This window comes from Palaemon carinicauda, chromosome 1 (genome assembly GCF_036898095.1).
Source record: "Palaemon carinicauda isolate YSFRI2023 chromosome 1, ASM3689809v2, whole genome shotgun sequence".
Taxonomy (NCBI): domain Eukaryota; kingdom Metazoa; phylum Arthropoda; class Malacostraca; order Decapoda; family Palaemonidae; genus Palaemon; species Palaemon carinicauda.
In genome coordinates, this window is record NC_090725.1 from 12376971 (window position 1) to 12394675 (window position 17705).

At 37.8% G+C, this 17705-nt stretch overlaps 1 protein-coding gene across 4 annotated transcripts in view; it reads right to left on the minus strand.

The window, feature by feature from the left end:
• sol (small optic lobes) overlaps positions 1–17705 on the minus strand; it is a 362901-nt gene that overhangs the window by 86742 nt on the left and 258454 nt on the right. For all 4 annotated transcript variants that reach the window (XM_068380123.1, XM_068380131.1, XM_068380144.1 and 1 more), the window contains one exon: positions 2706–2892. In XM_068380123.1, coding sequence (XP_068236224.1) covers positions 2706–2892 — 187 coding nt within the window. The remainder of the gene's footprint in view (positions 1–2705; positions 2893–17705) is intronic.

The following is a 17705-nucleotide window of genomic DNA, read 5'->3' on the forward strand; positions in this document are numbered from 1 at the left end:
TGCAGATGGTGTTTTGCCTGGAAGGATTCTTGAAATTTGTATAAGCCTGTCTCCGCACAGCAGCTTTTGGCACAGCCAGTGGCGAAGAGGAGGGCAGAAATATTATGGACCAAAGGAGAAGAGAGTCCTGGCTTGCCTTTCTCCATTTCTCTGCACCAGCCTCGACGTCGTCAACTGGAAGCAAGGATGAATAGAGTAGGAGATATGGGAGTTGTAGAGTAGGACTTCCTTTTTTTGCCCCTTTCTTCACGAATTTGGAAACAATGTAACCTTGTCTCTACAAGACCAAGTTGGCCAACTGGTTCGTGGCATTATGAGCCATAATCTCTAACTGCTCTGGCACTAGACACGACGACATTCTTGAAAACCTGCTTCTTGTCAGGGTTAGACAGATCTTTGGTGTTGGGCAGGTAGCCAACAGTCCCAGATTAATGGTCCATCCAAGAAGAGGTTAGAAGGGTCGTCATTTATAGCCTTTTCATTGATGAAGCATCACTGCCTGAGACAAGCCCTGGGCTAAGGCTATCACTGAGAGGTCAAAAGCATGGGAGAAGAGTCATAGTCGAGAATATTGTAATACTTCCTTTGCCTCAAGAGAGGAGGAGGAAGTAGTCTGGAGGAGTTCCCTGCCCTAAAAGAGTGTTTTCTCACAGATCTGCGAGTTCACCTTCCTTATTGAACCAGCAACCAGCTTAAACCACGGAAATTAAGACCTTGACCTTGACCTCTTGGGCCTAAAGGCACAACAGAGATCTATACTAAGGTTGTGTCCCAACTCCCTGGGGTGGAATAAGTAGGATTCTCAAAGCCATTGACTATCCAAATGCAGGACAGGACCTGGGAGTCTGACTCACCCTGCTCAGTGGTCAGTGCTTAAGGGCTGGCAGCACACCTGAACAGTCCGAATCATTGTCAAGTTGAACATCCACCTCCCAGCTGAGCCAGGTGGGGGTCATAGTTGGTATAGTGTGCCTCAGGAGCTTCCCTGGATGTGGAAGCCATCACAGCAGCAACGGCCTGCTGAATCCTTCGCTGAAGAACAGGGTCATCAACTATTTTTGATGGCAAATTTTTTGAAAGGGAAATTGTCCTGACGATCCCAGGACTTGCTTGCGAAGGAGACGAGGTTGCTGTGCAACTCCTTTGGAGAAGTCCTTGAAGGCTTGGGAACCTCTATTGGTTGGGAAGATTCCGGAGACTACGAAGTCTGAGTGAGCTCCAGGGAGGTGGTGGAGAGTCCCAGGGATGGATGGGGGAGGCTGAATAGTCTGCCTTGACAGGTGAGAGCCTATACGACTCCATGAGCAAGGTGTCTCTCGAAGAACTTAATTCCCTCCTGGTCCTTTGCTGAAGGTTCTCTCCTAGAAGAGGAGTGACCTGCCAACCCCTGATGGATTTTGGCTGGGAAAAGACCCAGCCCTTCCTACATGGGGTCATGCCCAGAAAGCCTTGCCCTGGCAGCTCTCATTTCCAGGTGCTTTTAGCACCTGGAAACGTATTGACAGTGTGCGCAAGGTAACTGGCGCCAGTGTAGGTGATGGTGACAGTGAAGGGTGCTTTAAGCAATGAGGCAGGTGCCTGAGGGGCATGGAAAGCATGCAAGGTTGACATTGTGGTCCACCGCCTATGGTCGAAGGGAGCCCTAGGCTCCCTTGGAGACACCATTGTCATCAAAGGGATTAAAACTAGATAATTGGAGTGGACCAATAAAGCCAAAGTCACAACCAGAGCAGTTCGGGTGGCTAAGACTGCCTGGAGAGAAGGGAATCGAGAAGGAACTCTATTCTCTTGGCATGGAGGGAAGGGCCGAGGCCAGCCACGCCAGGAGCAGATGGGACTTCTGCGGTGCACCACGCTTCAACACCTCCAAAAGTATGTTCTTGAAGGGGGAACCAGAGTCTCAGGGATGGCCACAACTAACAGAGCATCAAGGGAAGACTTCCTACAGGAGAAGGTGCTGCTGCTTCTCCACTCCAGGGGAGGCAACAGGGTCTTCTGAACCTGAAGGTCGTCTGGGGGCCAAAGGCACTTCTCTCTTACCCGATCATCCTCTAGAGGAGACTGAATGGGCTGAGGAAGGGGTGATGTTCCTGCGGAATAAGAAGAATGTCTGAGTTTCTTAGCCTTCGAAGCAGAGCTCGGGGGCAAATAATCCCTCTTTGACATCTTCCTCCCCCAGTGGAACAGCTCCCACTGCGAGTATGACGACTCCCAATACTCACCACAACGAGACTCCTCCATGCAGGAGTGTTCTCTGCAAGAAAGACAAAACAGGTGAGGATCCGTCTCCATGGAGAACCGGAATAAGCCACAAGTGCGGCCAGTTATATCTGGGCAAACCCGCATACAGGTTCCTCAGAAAACAGCACTGCCACACCTACAAAGAGAAGACAAAGTCAGTATGGCCATTGAACAGAAAACAGAGGCAGCAGAGCAAGTCTGCTCTGTACCGTGGCCAAATTAAAAGTGTGGTTAAGGTAGTGAGTGAGCAGGTGGACCGGGCGGCCACTGCTACCCGTCTTACTGAAAGTTTTTATGCACTGGCCTCTAACTCCTACATAGAGAATAAGGGTTTGTATTCATTTAGGACAACCTATATTCAGTAGAGGGAAAACACTAAATAATTCAATTCATAAATACGAAAATAAAAATAAACTGAAATATCACATGGGGGTTGAATGCACGCTGAGGAAAAATATTCTTACCTTGAGAAATATCAGAAGGTAAAGGCATTCGAAAAACAGCCCACTTAATGTTACGATTATCATTATCGGCCACAATTTCATGAGGCCTCAGCCATTGGGTTACCCGCGATTCTTTTTTATCTGATGAGCTATAAAAGAGGGATTTCGGCACTGGTGGGAAGGAGTCATCTACAAATGGATGCTGATTCTGTAAAACAAATACATAAAATTGTTAAGCTGTATAAAAACAACAGAAAATGCTAATCTTTTTAGCAAAACTGTTAATCTTGTCAAATACTAAAAAATAACTTTTTCATAACAACAGAAGCATGTTTTACAGTACACATTCCTTGATCATTATGATTCCATGTTTTCATAGATGAAATACCAATGAAACCCATTTTGAGAAGGATGGCAAAGGCCCTTACAGAATCTACACATAATTCTGATTTCCACTAAACAACAAAAACATGTAAAAATAAAATGGGCAACATTAAAGGATATGAACAATTGCACATCTATGCTATGAAAGATTTGATTCTAAAATTATACAGTATTTCAAAAGTATCATTATGCTATATCAATTTAGACACATGCTAAGTAAAAATAATAAAGTAAGTTTTTGTGGATGTTCAACTAGCCCACACAGGTGCTTGCGCACTATTACTGTTAGGTGACTCCCTGATAGCATTTTTTACTCAACCTAGCTTCTATTTTATTCATGAACCCACTATATAAGGAGATTGGCGGGTGAGTATATGAATTCCGAGCATGTATTGTCATAATTTCTAACACAAAAGATTGATTTATTTCAATGAATCAAACTCAGTATTCACGTGCAGATCTACACTTTCACCTGGATGGAGGGATAGTGATAAAATGAAGAGCTATTGGAGATCCCCACATTACTGGACAAGAGTTATGAAACCAACAAGAAGTACTAAAGGGGGACCCTTCATTAGATGACAAACTAAACAGAGGAGACCTAAAAAATGTCTACCATAGGGAAGGTTTCCTGAACTTAGCTGAGATTAACCTTAACAGCAACCAAGAACAATTCCTCATGGAAACAGTTGAGGAATAAATATGATTATTTATAAACTATAGAGATTGACAAATCATTCTGTATATTTGGTACAGCAATTACCACTCATATATGAAGTTGGACTAATTACTCCTCAGCCAAGGTTGATCGCTGAAAAAGATTTTGAGCTTTCTACTACGTTGATGGCAATAATTGAATAAGATTCCTGAATAATCTTCCTATACGAAAAAGTCCTAAGTCTTATATGTTATCCATTACATGAAAACCTTACAAGTTTTAATTTTGGCACATAATATTTGTATTAAGAATAAAAAAAACAATAAATTTATTTACAGTGTAATGATAAATCAGATACAGAAAGAAAATGCACATTCACTGACCGATATAAAATTGACGCCCCCCCCCCTCTCTCTCTCTAGAAAAAGATAGCATAAAACATGAAACAACATGATTTATTTTTCAGTAAATCTCATTTATCATCTCTCTTAAATGTGCATAACCCAAAACACTCATCTACCATCTCTCTCTCTTAAATGCACACAACTAAAAACATAAAGCTTATCCTAAAATTGTAGCAAAGTGGTATTCATGGAAACTAGAAAGGAGAATAATCCTATACTGCAACTCTTATAACCTCTATCTATTGTAAATTTGTCTCCTAAGGCTATTTCATATAATTCAGTTTGCAAGGAAATATGAGTCATCACTATTATTTTCAGCTTTTAATACATAACATCCACTTCAACATCATCTGATAATATAACAATATCAGGATACTGTTAGTCAACATCTGAGATAATGTTAGTCAATCACATTATATAGCCTATACAAACATTCAGATGACAGATGAGGCAGACTATTTGGATGCCATGGCTGAAAATCAGTGGTGACTATGGTACAGCACCTACAAACTTCAAACAAGAACTAGGATATTTGGATATTGGGTTGGAAATTAGTAAATTAAATCAAGCTGTTGCTGTATGCACGCATAAAAAGGGATTTACTACCTTGTTGTTCCTAGGAACTGCACATATGTCAATAGACACCAGCTGGGACTTAATGTGACAGGATATCTATATCAAAGATGTACACCAACAAGTAAGGGTTAATAACCATGACCTATCTAAACCTTCCCTATGACCTATCTAAACCTTCCCTATGTCGGAAGACGTTCGAGCTATAGGGGCCCCTACGAAACATCCCTGACGTCAAACATGAAGGGAGTACAGGACCATTATTACAGGCAGCTATCCTCAATGAGTTAACATAAATAAAAGGCCAAAACAGCAGCAGCATACTTTGTCAACAAAATGCCAAACACCACCAAGGAACTCCACCATAACCATATCATTTAATAGAAAAAGATAGAATTCAACATGCATTCTCTTACAAAGATAGATGCCACCCAACTGGACATGAACAAATACTAGAATATCACGGGGAATCCTGTAAAATATACCAACAAGCTTATCAAGGGAGGCAGTTATCATTCATAAGGACACTATAATTTCAATGTTAGTTGGGAACCTGATCCTAATGCCCACCTATTAACTGGAAAAGTTGTCATGTCCTTATATCATTCCTGTTACATTATTGCCTTATCTGAAAAATTTCTAGAATGACAGCAAACACAACAATAGAATTAGAGCTTCCCTCAACACCAAGAAGTTTTTCACGAGTGTGACATATGATAGGACAAATGAATGTGTCAACAAAAAATTGTACTGTTCCACACAAATCCTCATCTCCAAGGGAATCGAGAGCTATTCTCAGCCCTTGTATCAAGTCCCTTTAGATTTCCCTCAGACAGAATGTATCACAAAGCACTCCCCTTTAGGTGGAATTTTTCAACTTCTTCACAGATTGCATCAAAGATAAATTATTCAAGAAAATGGAAAAACCCATTGTATACTGGGTGGATAACAGCTTTGTGAAAATTTTTGCTAAGGATATCCTCCACATCAACTACAGGGGTAGATTTTGTCAGGAGAGAATCCCTATACAGTAGTAGTTGACTGTTTTTAGACCCAGTTTCTTTCAGCTGGCATTGTGCATTTTATTCTATATCTCCCTTAAGGCCTTCTGAATATTTTAGAGATATTTTGCAATGGTGTAATCCTTCAGTAAGAAGTTATTATCCGAGGCAATAGCCTCGAATAGATGCTGCAGGGACTTTCACGTATTGAGCGCAATAAATGTATGAATAACACCTTGATCGAGGGAATGGATCAAAGATCTGGTGTTTAGCGGTGAATTCGATCTGTTATGCCCCCATATGACACATCGATTGCTTGGCTTCCAGCAGTGTCCATCAAGAGAAGCACTTTGAAATCAATGCCTTTTACGGCAAGATAAAGCATGACTTAAGGTATGAAGCACAGGTGAAATCAACCCTATCAGCACTTTGTTATCCATGTGCTTTTGGTAGTGCATCAAACATAATAGTAGCAGGTTCTTATTTGGTTTTGAGGGCCCTCTTGATAATAAGCACTGGTTTTATCATAAAGCCCACAGTGTCTCCACACATAATCAAAATGAGACAGTCTTGTTGGTCCTGAACCCATGGGCTCTGATCTCCTTTCATAACAACAGTCTGCAATAACTCACACTTCCCAAACAAGCCAGTTTCATCCATATAGAAAACATTTTCATGCGAATATGCCCCTTCCTTTGTAGGCAGTAGGTTGGCCAGGGCACCAGCCACCCATTGAGATACTACTGCTAGAGAGCTATTGAGTCCTTTCTCTGGTTACGGCTCATTTTTTCTTTTGCCTACAAATACACCGAATAGTGTAGCCTATTCTTTCCACATTCTCCTCTGTCCTCATACACCTGGCAACACTGAGATTACCAAACAATTGTTCTTCCCTCAACCAGCTAACTACTGTGCTGCAATTGTTCATTGGCTACTTTCCTCTTGGCAAGGGTAGAAAAGACTCTTTAGGCATGGTAAGCAGCTCTTCTAGAAGGACACTATTGTTCTCTAGTCTTGGGTATTACTCATAGCCTCTGTACCATGGTCTTCCAGTCTTTGGGTAGAGTTCTCTTGCTTGAGGGTACACTTGGGCACACTATTCTATCTTATTTTTTTTCCTCTTGCTTTTTTTAAACTTTTATAGTTTATAAATGAAAGATCTATCTTAATAATATCATTGTTCTTGAAATATTTTATTTTAATTGTTCATTACTTCTCTGGTAGTTTATTTACTTCCTTTTTTCCTTTCCTCATGGGGCTATTTTTCTCTGTTGGAACTCTTTGGCTTATAGCATCTTGCTTCACCAACTAGGGTTGTAGCTTAGCTAGTAGTGGTAATAATAATAATAATAATACGGTCACATACTCCTAAGCAGTGGGTTTGCCAGCAGAAGCAGATTCTCCATACAAGGACAAACTTTTATGATTGAGCCTCCTTTCAAACTCATCAAAGCAACCTTTACCAACATTAAATTTAGTTGGTTTGGTGGGAGATGCCATAGATGCTCCTGGTTCTGGGTCGTCATAACTACCATCCGCAAACTTGACATACAACTGCCTGGCTTTACGTATCCAGTGCAATGTTCTTGCGGTCACCGATACAAAAGACTAATGCAGACTCCATATTTACGATGGCCTTATTGCTGAAAGTGACCAACCTTTTTGCTGTTGTTAAAGTCACCTTAACCACCTTATATTTTTTTTTGTCCTTCTTGATATAGCAATCAGTAGATTTATTGACGCCATAATGGTCGACTACATCCAGATAGCATGTACAGGAGTTTCATATTCTCTTCTATAGTAAGGAAAATCTATAGTCAGCATCTTCCTTAGTGCTTGGGTTCAATGACAAAAACCTTAGGTGTAGAATGTTTGACTGACATTATAGGGATTGAGACATTCACAATTCAACTGAAAAAACAAATCACCACCACTCAACACAAAAATACAGTGGTGTCACATACGTAAGCAAACTGTACAATACTGAATGCTGTAGTAGGCTTGACAATGATCCTGTGGTTGCTGACCCAATCAGTGCACAGGATACTGTACAGCTACAAGTCCCTCAGGTCACCAAAAGCATCAAGTTTCCCTCTCTGGAGCCTGTTTATGGAGCAAATAGTTCCAATTAAAGAAGGGATATGAAATAGTTATGTCACCGAGGATGACTCGTGAAGAGCTAATGAAAAGGATTAGAGAAAGGCTGTACAAGACTTCCACAACATATTTCCAGGATCATTCCACCTCTGCCCTCATGTCATAAGATGGAATCTGAAAGGTAAGATGTCTACTCCAAATTCAAAAAGATGGGGAGGTAATGTGCAAGAAAATGCATATCCCTACTGACAGTAGGACATACCTACACGTTTCTTCCACTTCCCTTTCTCCTTCCACCCCTTCTTGACTGAGTTTGGAAGGGGCAAGAACATGCAGACTAAAGTTTGACAACATCTGGAAGCTGCAGGTGGTTGCTGCTGGGAATTGGAGAAGGTTGGGGCCTTTTCCAAATCTGGCCCAGATGGTATGGATGTCCTTAGAGGCTTGCCTATGGTTATTCTCAATAGACTAAGGCCTTCAAGGACTATCGCATTGTAGATGAAGGAGTCTCGAAGCACAGGTCTACCCTTCCACAGCCGCCTCAACATCACCCTCCAGAAAAAGAGATAAGGAGTCTAACAGTGATCTGTTCTGCAGCACAACTGTCATCCATGAGCCAAAAGCCATACAGGTTGGTTATCTGGTGAAAAGAAAAAATTACATTCCTTCCGATAACACAAATCTGAGACTTTTCCCGGATCTATGAGGTAAACTCTGTTGAAAGGCAGAGTTCGCTACCATGACCAGCCATCAATTAGTTGACGATACCATATAGATGGAGAGCATGGCCAAAAATGTAGTGTGCTATCCTCTACAGTGAAGCGAGCAGTTAAATCTGTGAGAAAGGTGAGGACTTTTTAGATGGGCTAGACCAAAGCGAGTATAATACATCATCCAGATCAACAGATCAGAGCATTCACTCTATTAAGGGCCTTTTCAGATGACTCTGACCATGGAAATCTATGGCCAAGTTCTGTACTATATGGATCGTCGAAATACTTCACAACTGTCACAGCTTTCAATGACTGAGGGTGCTGTGGCTGTCTCAAACCACTAAGGCTTGGTGGAATAATACTTTAGAAACCAAACCAGAAGCCAGGTCCAAGTGGGTCAGTCTTCCAAGCCTTTTTCCCTCACAAGGGACAAATACTTGGTAACTCACAGGAGATGTTCCTTTTTCCTTAATACAAACGCTCAAATTCAAAAACCAATCAATATCTAAGAAGCAATTCCTGGCATCACCGATTGACTGAGAAAAGAAGTAATACTGTATACTACCCTTCCTCTGGTAATCAGGTATGGATGACTAACGTGGCATGGTGCTAGGAAGCAAGAGGACACAGATGGTCTTCAAGGTACCAGAAAGAGAAGAGGTGGTGGGAGGATGAAAGATTCATACTACCCTTGGATTAAACCAGTAACTGGTCCTGTAGGGAACCGCCCACCTTCTACTGATATAAATGTATCATATGAAGATTTATTTCTTCCTTCCATATAATTAAGACAGTTTCTAACAACAGCGTCTCCTATAGTAACACCTAAATTTTTTTTCCATAATATCAATTTCAAAATCCTCCTAATAGATTACACTTCCTTAAATTCTTCTTTCAGCCCTTCAAATTCACCTGTAAACTACCCAAGGATTTTCCACCTAAAGGTACAGGAAAACAAGAGCAGCTGGGGTCGAAAGTAAAGGGATGTCAGAATGACAAAAGCCAAGCCTGAGTTACGAGCATGCTCTCTTTTCTTACATCTGCAATCACTATCTTTAATTCTTACTTTCACTATATGTAAACAATTGGTTATCTATGCCTCTGGCAAAATTTCACATTCAGAGCACTGTTCTTACATAAAAGACTATTTACCTCTGCAATATATAATACACAAATTGAGTGTGGTTGTTACATCTGACAATAACATAATGAGTATTTCCATTAAAATCGGGGTTTTACATATTAATGAGACATAGGCTGCCCGTGTAGCTTTAAAACAAAGCGAAATGAGTAACTGACTAAAACGATCCAAAAAGGAGAGAAAATACATAAAGTAAACTTGAATGTAGCCAATGGATTTAGTCAGTCATGGATAGAGAAGATGAAAGAAATTGAATTAAAAGCTCAAGACAGAGACGACTGGCGAAATCTAACCGAGACGCTTTGCGTCAATAGGCATAGGAGGAGATGATGATGATGAAACTTGAATGTGGCTGACTGAACCATGTGACATAAAAGAATTATCCCGACTCTCTATCTTGCCTGGGCAACTACCAAGCTTAGTCAAGGAGAATATTATTTCCATTATTAACCCTTTTACCCCCAAAGGACGTACTGGTACGTTTCACAAAACCCATCCCTTTACCCCCATGGACGTACCTTGCAAAAAAATGCTATAAACATTTTTTTTTTCATATTTTTGAAAAAATTCAGGCATTTTCCAAGAGAATGAGACCAACCTGACCTCTCTATGACAAAAATTAAGGGTGTTAGAGCAATTTAAAAAAAATATACTGCAAAATGTGCTGGGAAAAAAATAACCCCCTGGGGGTTAAGGGTTGGAAATTTCCAAAGAGCCTGGGGGTAAAAGGGTTAAGGAATTATGAAATACAGGTAGCTATGAATTTGGGTTGAGTGTCATTAAATTAAGATTTACTACAGCAGTCTTTCAGTCACACCTGCATTGCTTTCTGCCTTTGTGTGTGGATGCAATGTTCAAATTTTTATTTATATCATTCCTATATTCATATATTTTATGTATATAGCGTACTACTATTCCTGTTTATGTCTTTTTGTTAGTGTGCATTGTTTAAAAGAAACTGAACAATTATGGAGCAAAGATTGAAAATTTATTTTCATGTACTCAAGTCTCATTGTCCGTGATTAATTAGTTTCCAAAAACATGTATGCGAAAAAAAATTTACCCATAAGAATACATGGCAAGTCTAATGTAGACCTCAAGTTCCCTAATATCTTTCAAACTATCATTAAATGAATCATATTTTGCCTTAAATAAATGAATGTACCGTAGGAACTACACATTATTATATCTAATAACAATAAGTTAAAGACTGAAATTAATATCAATATATCGTGAATTGTGGTGAATAATTCGAGTCATGTCGGAGAAAGCGGGAGTTAAGCAAATGTAGATTTATATGTGGAGGAAATGTTTTTATTTTATTTATGCTTTACCTAAAATCCCTGTGTATTGAACTTCTGACTGTATCCAATAATAATGCAAATAACATTCATATACTACAGTAGTATTGTCCATCCATCCATCCATATACCAAAGGCACTTCCCCCAATTTTGGGGGGTAGCCGACATCAACAAAGAAACAAAACAAAAACAAAAAAGGGGACCTCTACTCTCTACGTTCCTCCAGCCTAACCAGGGACTCAGCCGAGTTCAGCTGGTACTGCTAGGGTGCCACAGCCCAACCTCCCAAATAAAACAATAGTAAACTTTATTCTTTTTCATTGTTTAGATTTATACTATCGTCTATGTATTCCAAATCAGCTGACTGAGGCAAAGTACTGATGGATATTTTTATTGCCTAAAAGAAGCAATTATTACTTGAACTATCATTGCTTCTTTAGTATAGTAATCTTATATTTTATTTACTGTTGAGTTCAATTACATGTAAACATTTACCTAAGTTTCATCCATGTTGCCGATGCACAATAATTTATAGTGTTTAGCTCTGCGGCGCTCAATTATAAAGCTTAGGAAATTATTAACTATTACTTGAATTTCATAGTTTTGTATTATATCTTGTATCATATTTCTCTCTCTCAAAGTCTAGGAGTACACATGATGTAAACAAACTTCATTACAGGATTTCGTCTGCTTTTAATGGTACATTTTATGTTTTTATCATTACTAGGATATTTTTAACATTATATTGAAACAGAATTTCAATAATGTACAGTTTTAATTACCGATTACTAACATTTGATTTCACGTTTTGACTTGTGCTTTTTAACCCTGGATAGGTACGGTGGGTTGTTTGCGACCCCGAGCGTCAAAAAAAAACAGGTTTTTCTCACGTGACTCACCCCTGTGACTGAATTTGTGGGTGATCGACCTGCAGGAGGTGTCTCCCCTACACGCTCTAGTAGTGTCCAGATGTGCATTGCTGTAGCTGTACTCCTTCCCCGATTTCTGAGACGCGTCGGGGTCGTTCGCGTCCGAGTTTACCCTTCTGAGGTAGTTTGCATAATTATCAAAGTTATTACGTATTATGAAATTGTCGTAGAATGGTGCAACTTGTATAGGTTATCAGTTGTGGAAAGTCTTGGTGGATTGTTTGGCTACCATGTGCATGTTTTTTATTTTAGTTAAAATGTCGTTCATCACCACGAGGACCATTTTACCGCGAGTGCCCCTTTTTCATTTTTTTTCATTTTTTTGCTAAGTCATTTTTCCGTAAGATATTGCCAAATAGTGTCGTAAAACTTTTGCTTGTTTAGTGTTGGAAAGTGTGTCTAGATGATCTGGCTACCCATGCATGACTTTGTTTTTGTCAGATACGACGTAGTTATTGGTATATTGGGTATTTAACTGCGGTTACCAATTTCTGTTTTTTTTTCAATATTTGTAAAAATTACTACGTAGTAAGGAATTGCCGTATATTATTCATTTTTTTTTTCATGTTTATGTGTTAGAAAGTGTGCCTTGATGGTTGGGCTAACACGTGCATGTCTTTTTTTTTATCTGAGATGTCGTATATTAGAATGTCGGGCATTTTACCGCGAGTGTCCCTTTTTAATTTTTTTTCATTTTTTTGCCAAGTCATTTTTCCGTAAGATATTGCGAAATAGTGTCGTAAAACTTTTGCTTTTTTAATGTTGGAAAGTGTGTCTAGATGATCTGGCTACCCATGCGTGATTTTGTTTTTGTCAGATACGACGTAGTTATTGGTATATTGGGTATTTAACTGCGGTTGCCAATTTCTGTTTTTTTTTCAATATTTGTAAAAATTTACTACGTAGTAAGGAATTGCCGTATATTATTGTTTTTTTTTCATGTTTATGTGTTAGAAAGTGTGCCTTGATGGTTGGGCTAACACGTGCATGTCTTTTTTTTTTATCTGAGATGCCGTATATTAGAATGTTGGGCATTTTTCCGCGAGTGCCCCTTTTTATTTGTTTTGCATTTTTTTGCTTAGTCATGTTACCGTAAGGAATTGGTAAGTAGTGTCGCAAAACTTATATTTTTATAGTGTTGGAAAGTGTTTCTAGATGATCTGGCTACCCATGCCTATTTTTTTTTAGCCAGATATGGCGTATATATAAGTATGTGTTCGATTTTCCTGTGATTGCCATTTTTTCGTTTTTTCCCATTTCTTTCAAAATTACTACGTACTAAGGAACTATCACAGAGTAATATTTCATTTATATGTTTATTTGTCGGAAAATATGCCTTGATGGTTTGCCTAGCACGTGGCTGAAATTTTTTTTTTCTGAAATGCTGTATATTAGAATGGCCATTTTTCCACGAGTGCCCCTTTTTATTTGTTTTGCATTTTTTTGCTTAGTCATGTTACCGTAAGGAATTGGCAAGTAGTGTCGCAAAACTTATATTTTTATAGTGTTGGAAAGTGTTTCTAGATGATCTGGCTACCCATGCCTATCTTTTTTTTAGCCAGATATGGCGTATATATAGGTATGTGTTCGATTTTCCGGTGATTGCCATTTTTTCGTTTTTTCCCAATTCTTTCAAAATTACTACGTACTAAGGAACTATCACAGAGTAATGATTCCTCTAGATGTTTATTTGTCGGAAAATTTTGTTTACTTTTTTTTTGATTGAATATCATCAAATTTTTTTAGCTAAAATATTGTTTTACATTTTTTTTTTTCGATTTTATTTCCCTTCAAAAAAATTTTTTTGGGTCAGAATTTTAATTTTATAGTCGTAAAATAATCGACAATTATCCAGCAACCCACCATACAATTTTTATGCATATCCAATAATAATTAGATTAGTAAATAACACCTTGAAATTGACATACACTTCCTACAGTGAGTCAGTGTGGTTGGCGGCCATTTTGTGGACATATCCGAAGCGTAAGCTGCCCTATCTATATATATTCTTGTTCCCTATAGAATTTGTGATATTTTGGTATATTTTTACCTGCATAAATATCATATTATATATTAAATATATGTATTTTTTTATGAAATTTCCAAGTACTCAAAAAATTACCTTTAGATATGGCCCCTGATATAAATGTAATTTACAAAATAATAAAGATTTTTTTACATATTTCTATTTTAGGATAACATATGTTTATTCCCTAAAAAAATTAGCCACTTCCTATTTCATTTGGGTACCCAAAAAAATTCATGAAATTTGGACAATTTTTTTTGGCCAAAAAAAGTTACCCTTTTTTTCTCATTTCAGATCTTCACCTCCATGGGTCTGACTTCATCCAAAATACATCAAGATGTGTCCTAAACATTCAAGAATCAATTCCTAAATGGATTTGTGTATATATGTATAAACTTTTTTTTTTATGAATTTTTATGTCAGGTCTTTTTTTTTTTCTACTTAATTTTTTAAAATATTTATAATAAATAGTTTTTCTGCAGATGAGTAGTATTTATCTTTACAGTTGTTTTAAGCATTCATTGAAGTTTTTTTTGGCAAAAGAAAAAAGGAGGTTACTGCAAAAACTGATTTTTCAAGAATTTTTTTTGGCGTCGGGGTCGTTCGCGTCCGAGTATACCCTTAAAGGGGTGTCCGAGGACCGTACCTATCCAGGGTTAAAATTATGCTGTATTTTGGCAATTTCTAACTCTAAACTTTACATTTTGATTCATACTTTGCCTATTTCAAACACTAAATTTCATAGTTTGACTTGCATTCTTCGGCGATTGTTAATACAGTACAGTCAGCCCTTGTTTTTGGCGAGTTCTCTCTACGCAGTTTCACTTATATGTGACAGAGAGAATCGCAATACCTATTAAATTAAAAAATCACATAATAGCGATAAAAACTCTAGCGGCGCGATGGTTTCAAATAGCCCGCGCTCCTTTACACTGGGAGTGCTTCGCGCCATTTACCTATCTCTCCTCCCAGATAATCCTAGCTCTCGCTGTACACTATATCCATTTACTGTGGTAAAAAATTACAGCTATATTTGAAATACACCGGATTTTCATTAAAACTGGTGTTTCTCTTAATAATGCATGTAATATCCCATTTTAGTACTGTATTTATATATAAAACATAGCCAATTATAATCTTTTACATTGTCTACATTCATGATTTTCCAAATCAGCAGATCAACTCTGTGTAGTCGGCCATCAACCTAAATTTTTGGATCAAATAACTCCCTTATTATTAGGACATGCTACCAAAGGATATTTCATATTTTCTAAAAGAAACTATTATTACTAAAATATTCATGTTTTCAGCTGTATTTCTGTTTAAGATATTTTCAAAATAAAACAATTTGTGACTTGACAATATTCACAACTTTACACATTCTCCTCTCTCTTTTTCCCTTAATTTCTTCTTTCTTTCATTCTATGTTTCCTAATAATATGCTTTATCTGCGTTAATATTTCTATATTAACATAACCAAAGTCTCTCACTTTTATTTTCTTCAATTTTGGCGTTCACGTTACTTTTATTTTTATAAATTTCACCTATCATATTCATTTCATTATTCCTCTCATTCCCTTTTATATCTTTATTTCTTTTCCTATCCCTTTCATTTGAAATTTCCCACTATGTATTCCAAATCTGCGCAAATATTTCTTCCCACTCTTTCGCTGTCCTGTCGCCTCCCGCCTTCCCTTCCCTCTTGCACACCTTCCTCACCTGAACCCTCATCCCGCACGCTCTTGCCGACTTGACGGGGATCTACTCCTCTCTTTCATAATGCTTTGTCCTCCTTTTCTTTTTGCTTCACACTTTGCTCTCAGCGATCACATAAATATTTGTTCACTTTTCTTACCGCTCAATCAATGCCCTCATTCATCTCTTTTCCTTTCATGTTTTCTTAATTCTCTTCCTTTTTTTCCCCCTTGTTTTCCAAATCAAATTATTTGTCTGAACAGTTCTACCTTTCCCGGCTGCCCTTCTTGCTCTCAACACTATTGTTCTCGTGTCTCGTAAATATTTCACCCTCCAAACACCTGTTACAACCGCCCCAACAAGGACCTTGGCATACCCACCCTCCCCAATACGTAACACACACTCCCTTAAGCTGTAATTGTACTGCTTCTTCTATTTATTAGCTCTCTTTTACTTAGCTTATAATATATTCTATATTCTCCTGTATTAACTACAATATATAGTAGATGTTTCAAATAAGTTAAGAAATAGTTTCTCCCACCATATGTTGGCTGGTTGGTTAGATGTAAAAAACAGACGAGAGAGAGAGAGAGAGAGAGAGAGAGAGAGAGAGAGAGAGAGAGAGAGAGAGAGAGAGAGAGAGAGCGAGTGTGTGTGTGTGTGTATGTGTTTTATACAAGGATCTTCGATGTCTCAGACTTTTTAGTCCACAGGCAGAGACTTCCATATGCTCCTTGGTAGAGCGATTTAGTTTAAGCATTTAGAGTTCTTATGATATTGTCCTACTTATTCTTACACTAGTTTACCCTGTTACTCTTTACCACACGTTAGTCTATTACAAGTATTTGCTATTCTTTATGTAAAGAAATTGCCACACAATAATTTTTTTATTACTTTAAGAATTTTGAATGCCTCTATTAACTGTCCCCTTAGTCATCGAGTTTGTAGATCAAATAAGTTCAAACGTTTCATCCTCGTATATATCCAAATTGCCTTGAAGATATTCATGTTTCCAGTTTATAAAATAAGCTATACTTCTGTTTAAGAAAGTTTAAAAATAAAGCAATTTATGACTTTTAACAATGTTTACATAAAGGATTCCTTATTTTCAATGTAAACATACCATCCTCGCCATCTCTTGGCAAAAAAAATTCAAACACTCATAGTTGAACAAAAGAGAAAGATTTTGCACTGTAAAGATAAATTTAATTCTTAATTTTTATGTTACTTAAACACACAACTAAAGTATATGATTACACTGAGCATATTATATGTTGTAAAGTCAATCCTTCCAAACTAAAGTACTGTGTTATTAAAAGAAAATTGTAGGGTGATTGAAATACAAATAAAACAGCTGTTTTTTCCTCGGTTACTGTGGCTATATGCGTTTAGGCAATAACCATAGCGTAACTAATGATACTTTTATCATTATCTTAAAATTTTCTAACCAATTGAAGTAAATTAGATAACATTATTACCAAGTTATAGTAGATGTCAAATTATTGGGCGAGATGATCATCAGGAATTGCGCAATGTTTCAAGATGGTTGCGTACGACGTACAAAAATAGTTATTGGTTGTTGTATAAAATATATACACTTAGTTAATCTTAAATTGAACTGTATACATATTGTACAGTACAGAATTACTGTTGTTTATTGTAAATGTAGGTTACGTTTGCGGCGAGTCAAGTCGTCCAAACGAAAACCGGGAACACTTACAGTACACATAAGCTTTAACCCTTTTACCCTCACCATAAGGTTAAATTTCGAGCACATTTTGCTATATATTTTTTTTTTAAATTGCTCTAACAGGCTTGATTTTTGTCCTAGAGAGGTCAGGTTGGTCTCATTCTTTTGGAAAATGCCTGAAGCTTCTCATAAAATTATCAAAAATATGTAAAAATGTTATTTTTATTAGTAGAATAAATTTTTGAATATACTTACCCGATAATCATGTAGCTGTCAACTCCGTTGCCCGACAGAATTCTATGGAGGGATACGCCAGCTATCACAATACTAGAAGGGGGTGTACTTACCAGCGCCACCTGTGGCCAGGTACTATAGTACTTCTTGTTGACACCTCCTCAATTTTTCCTC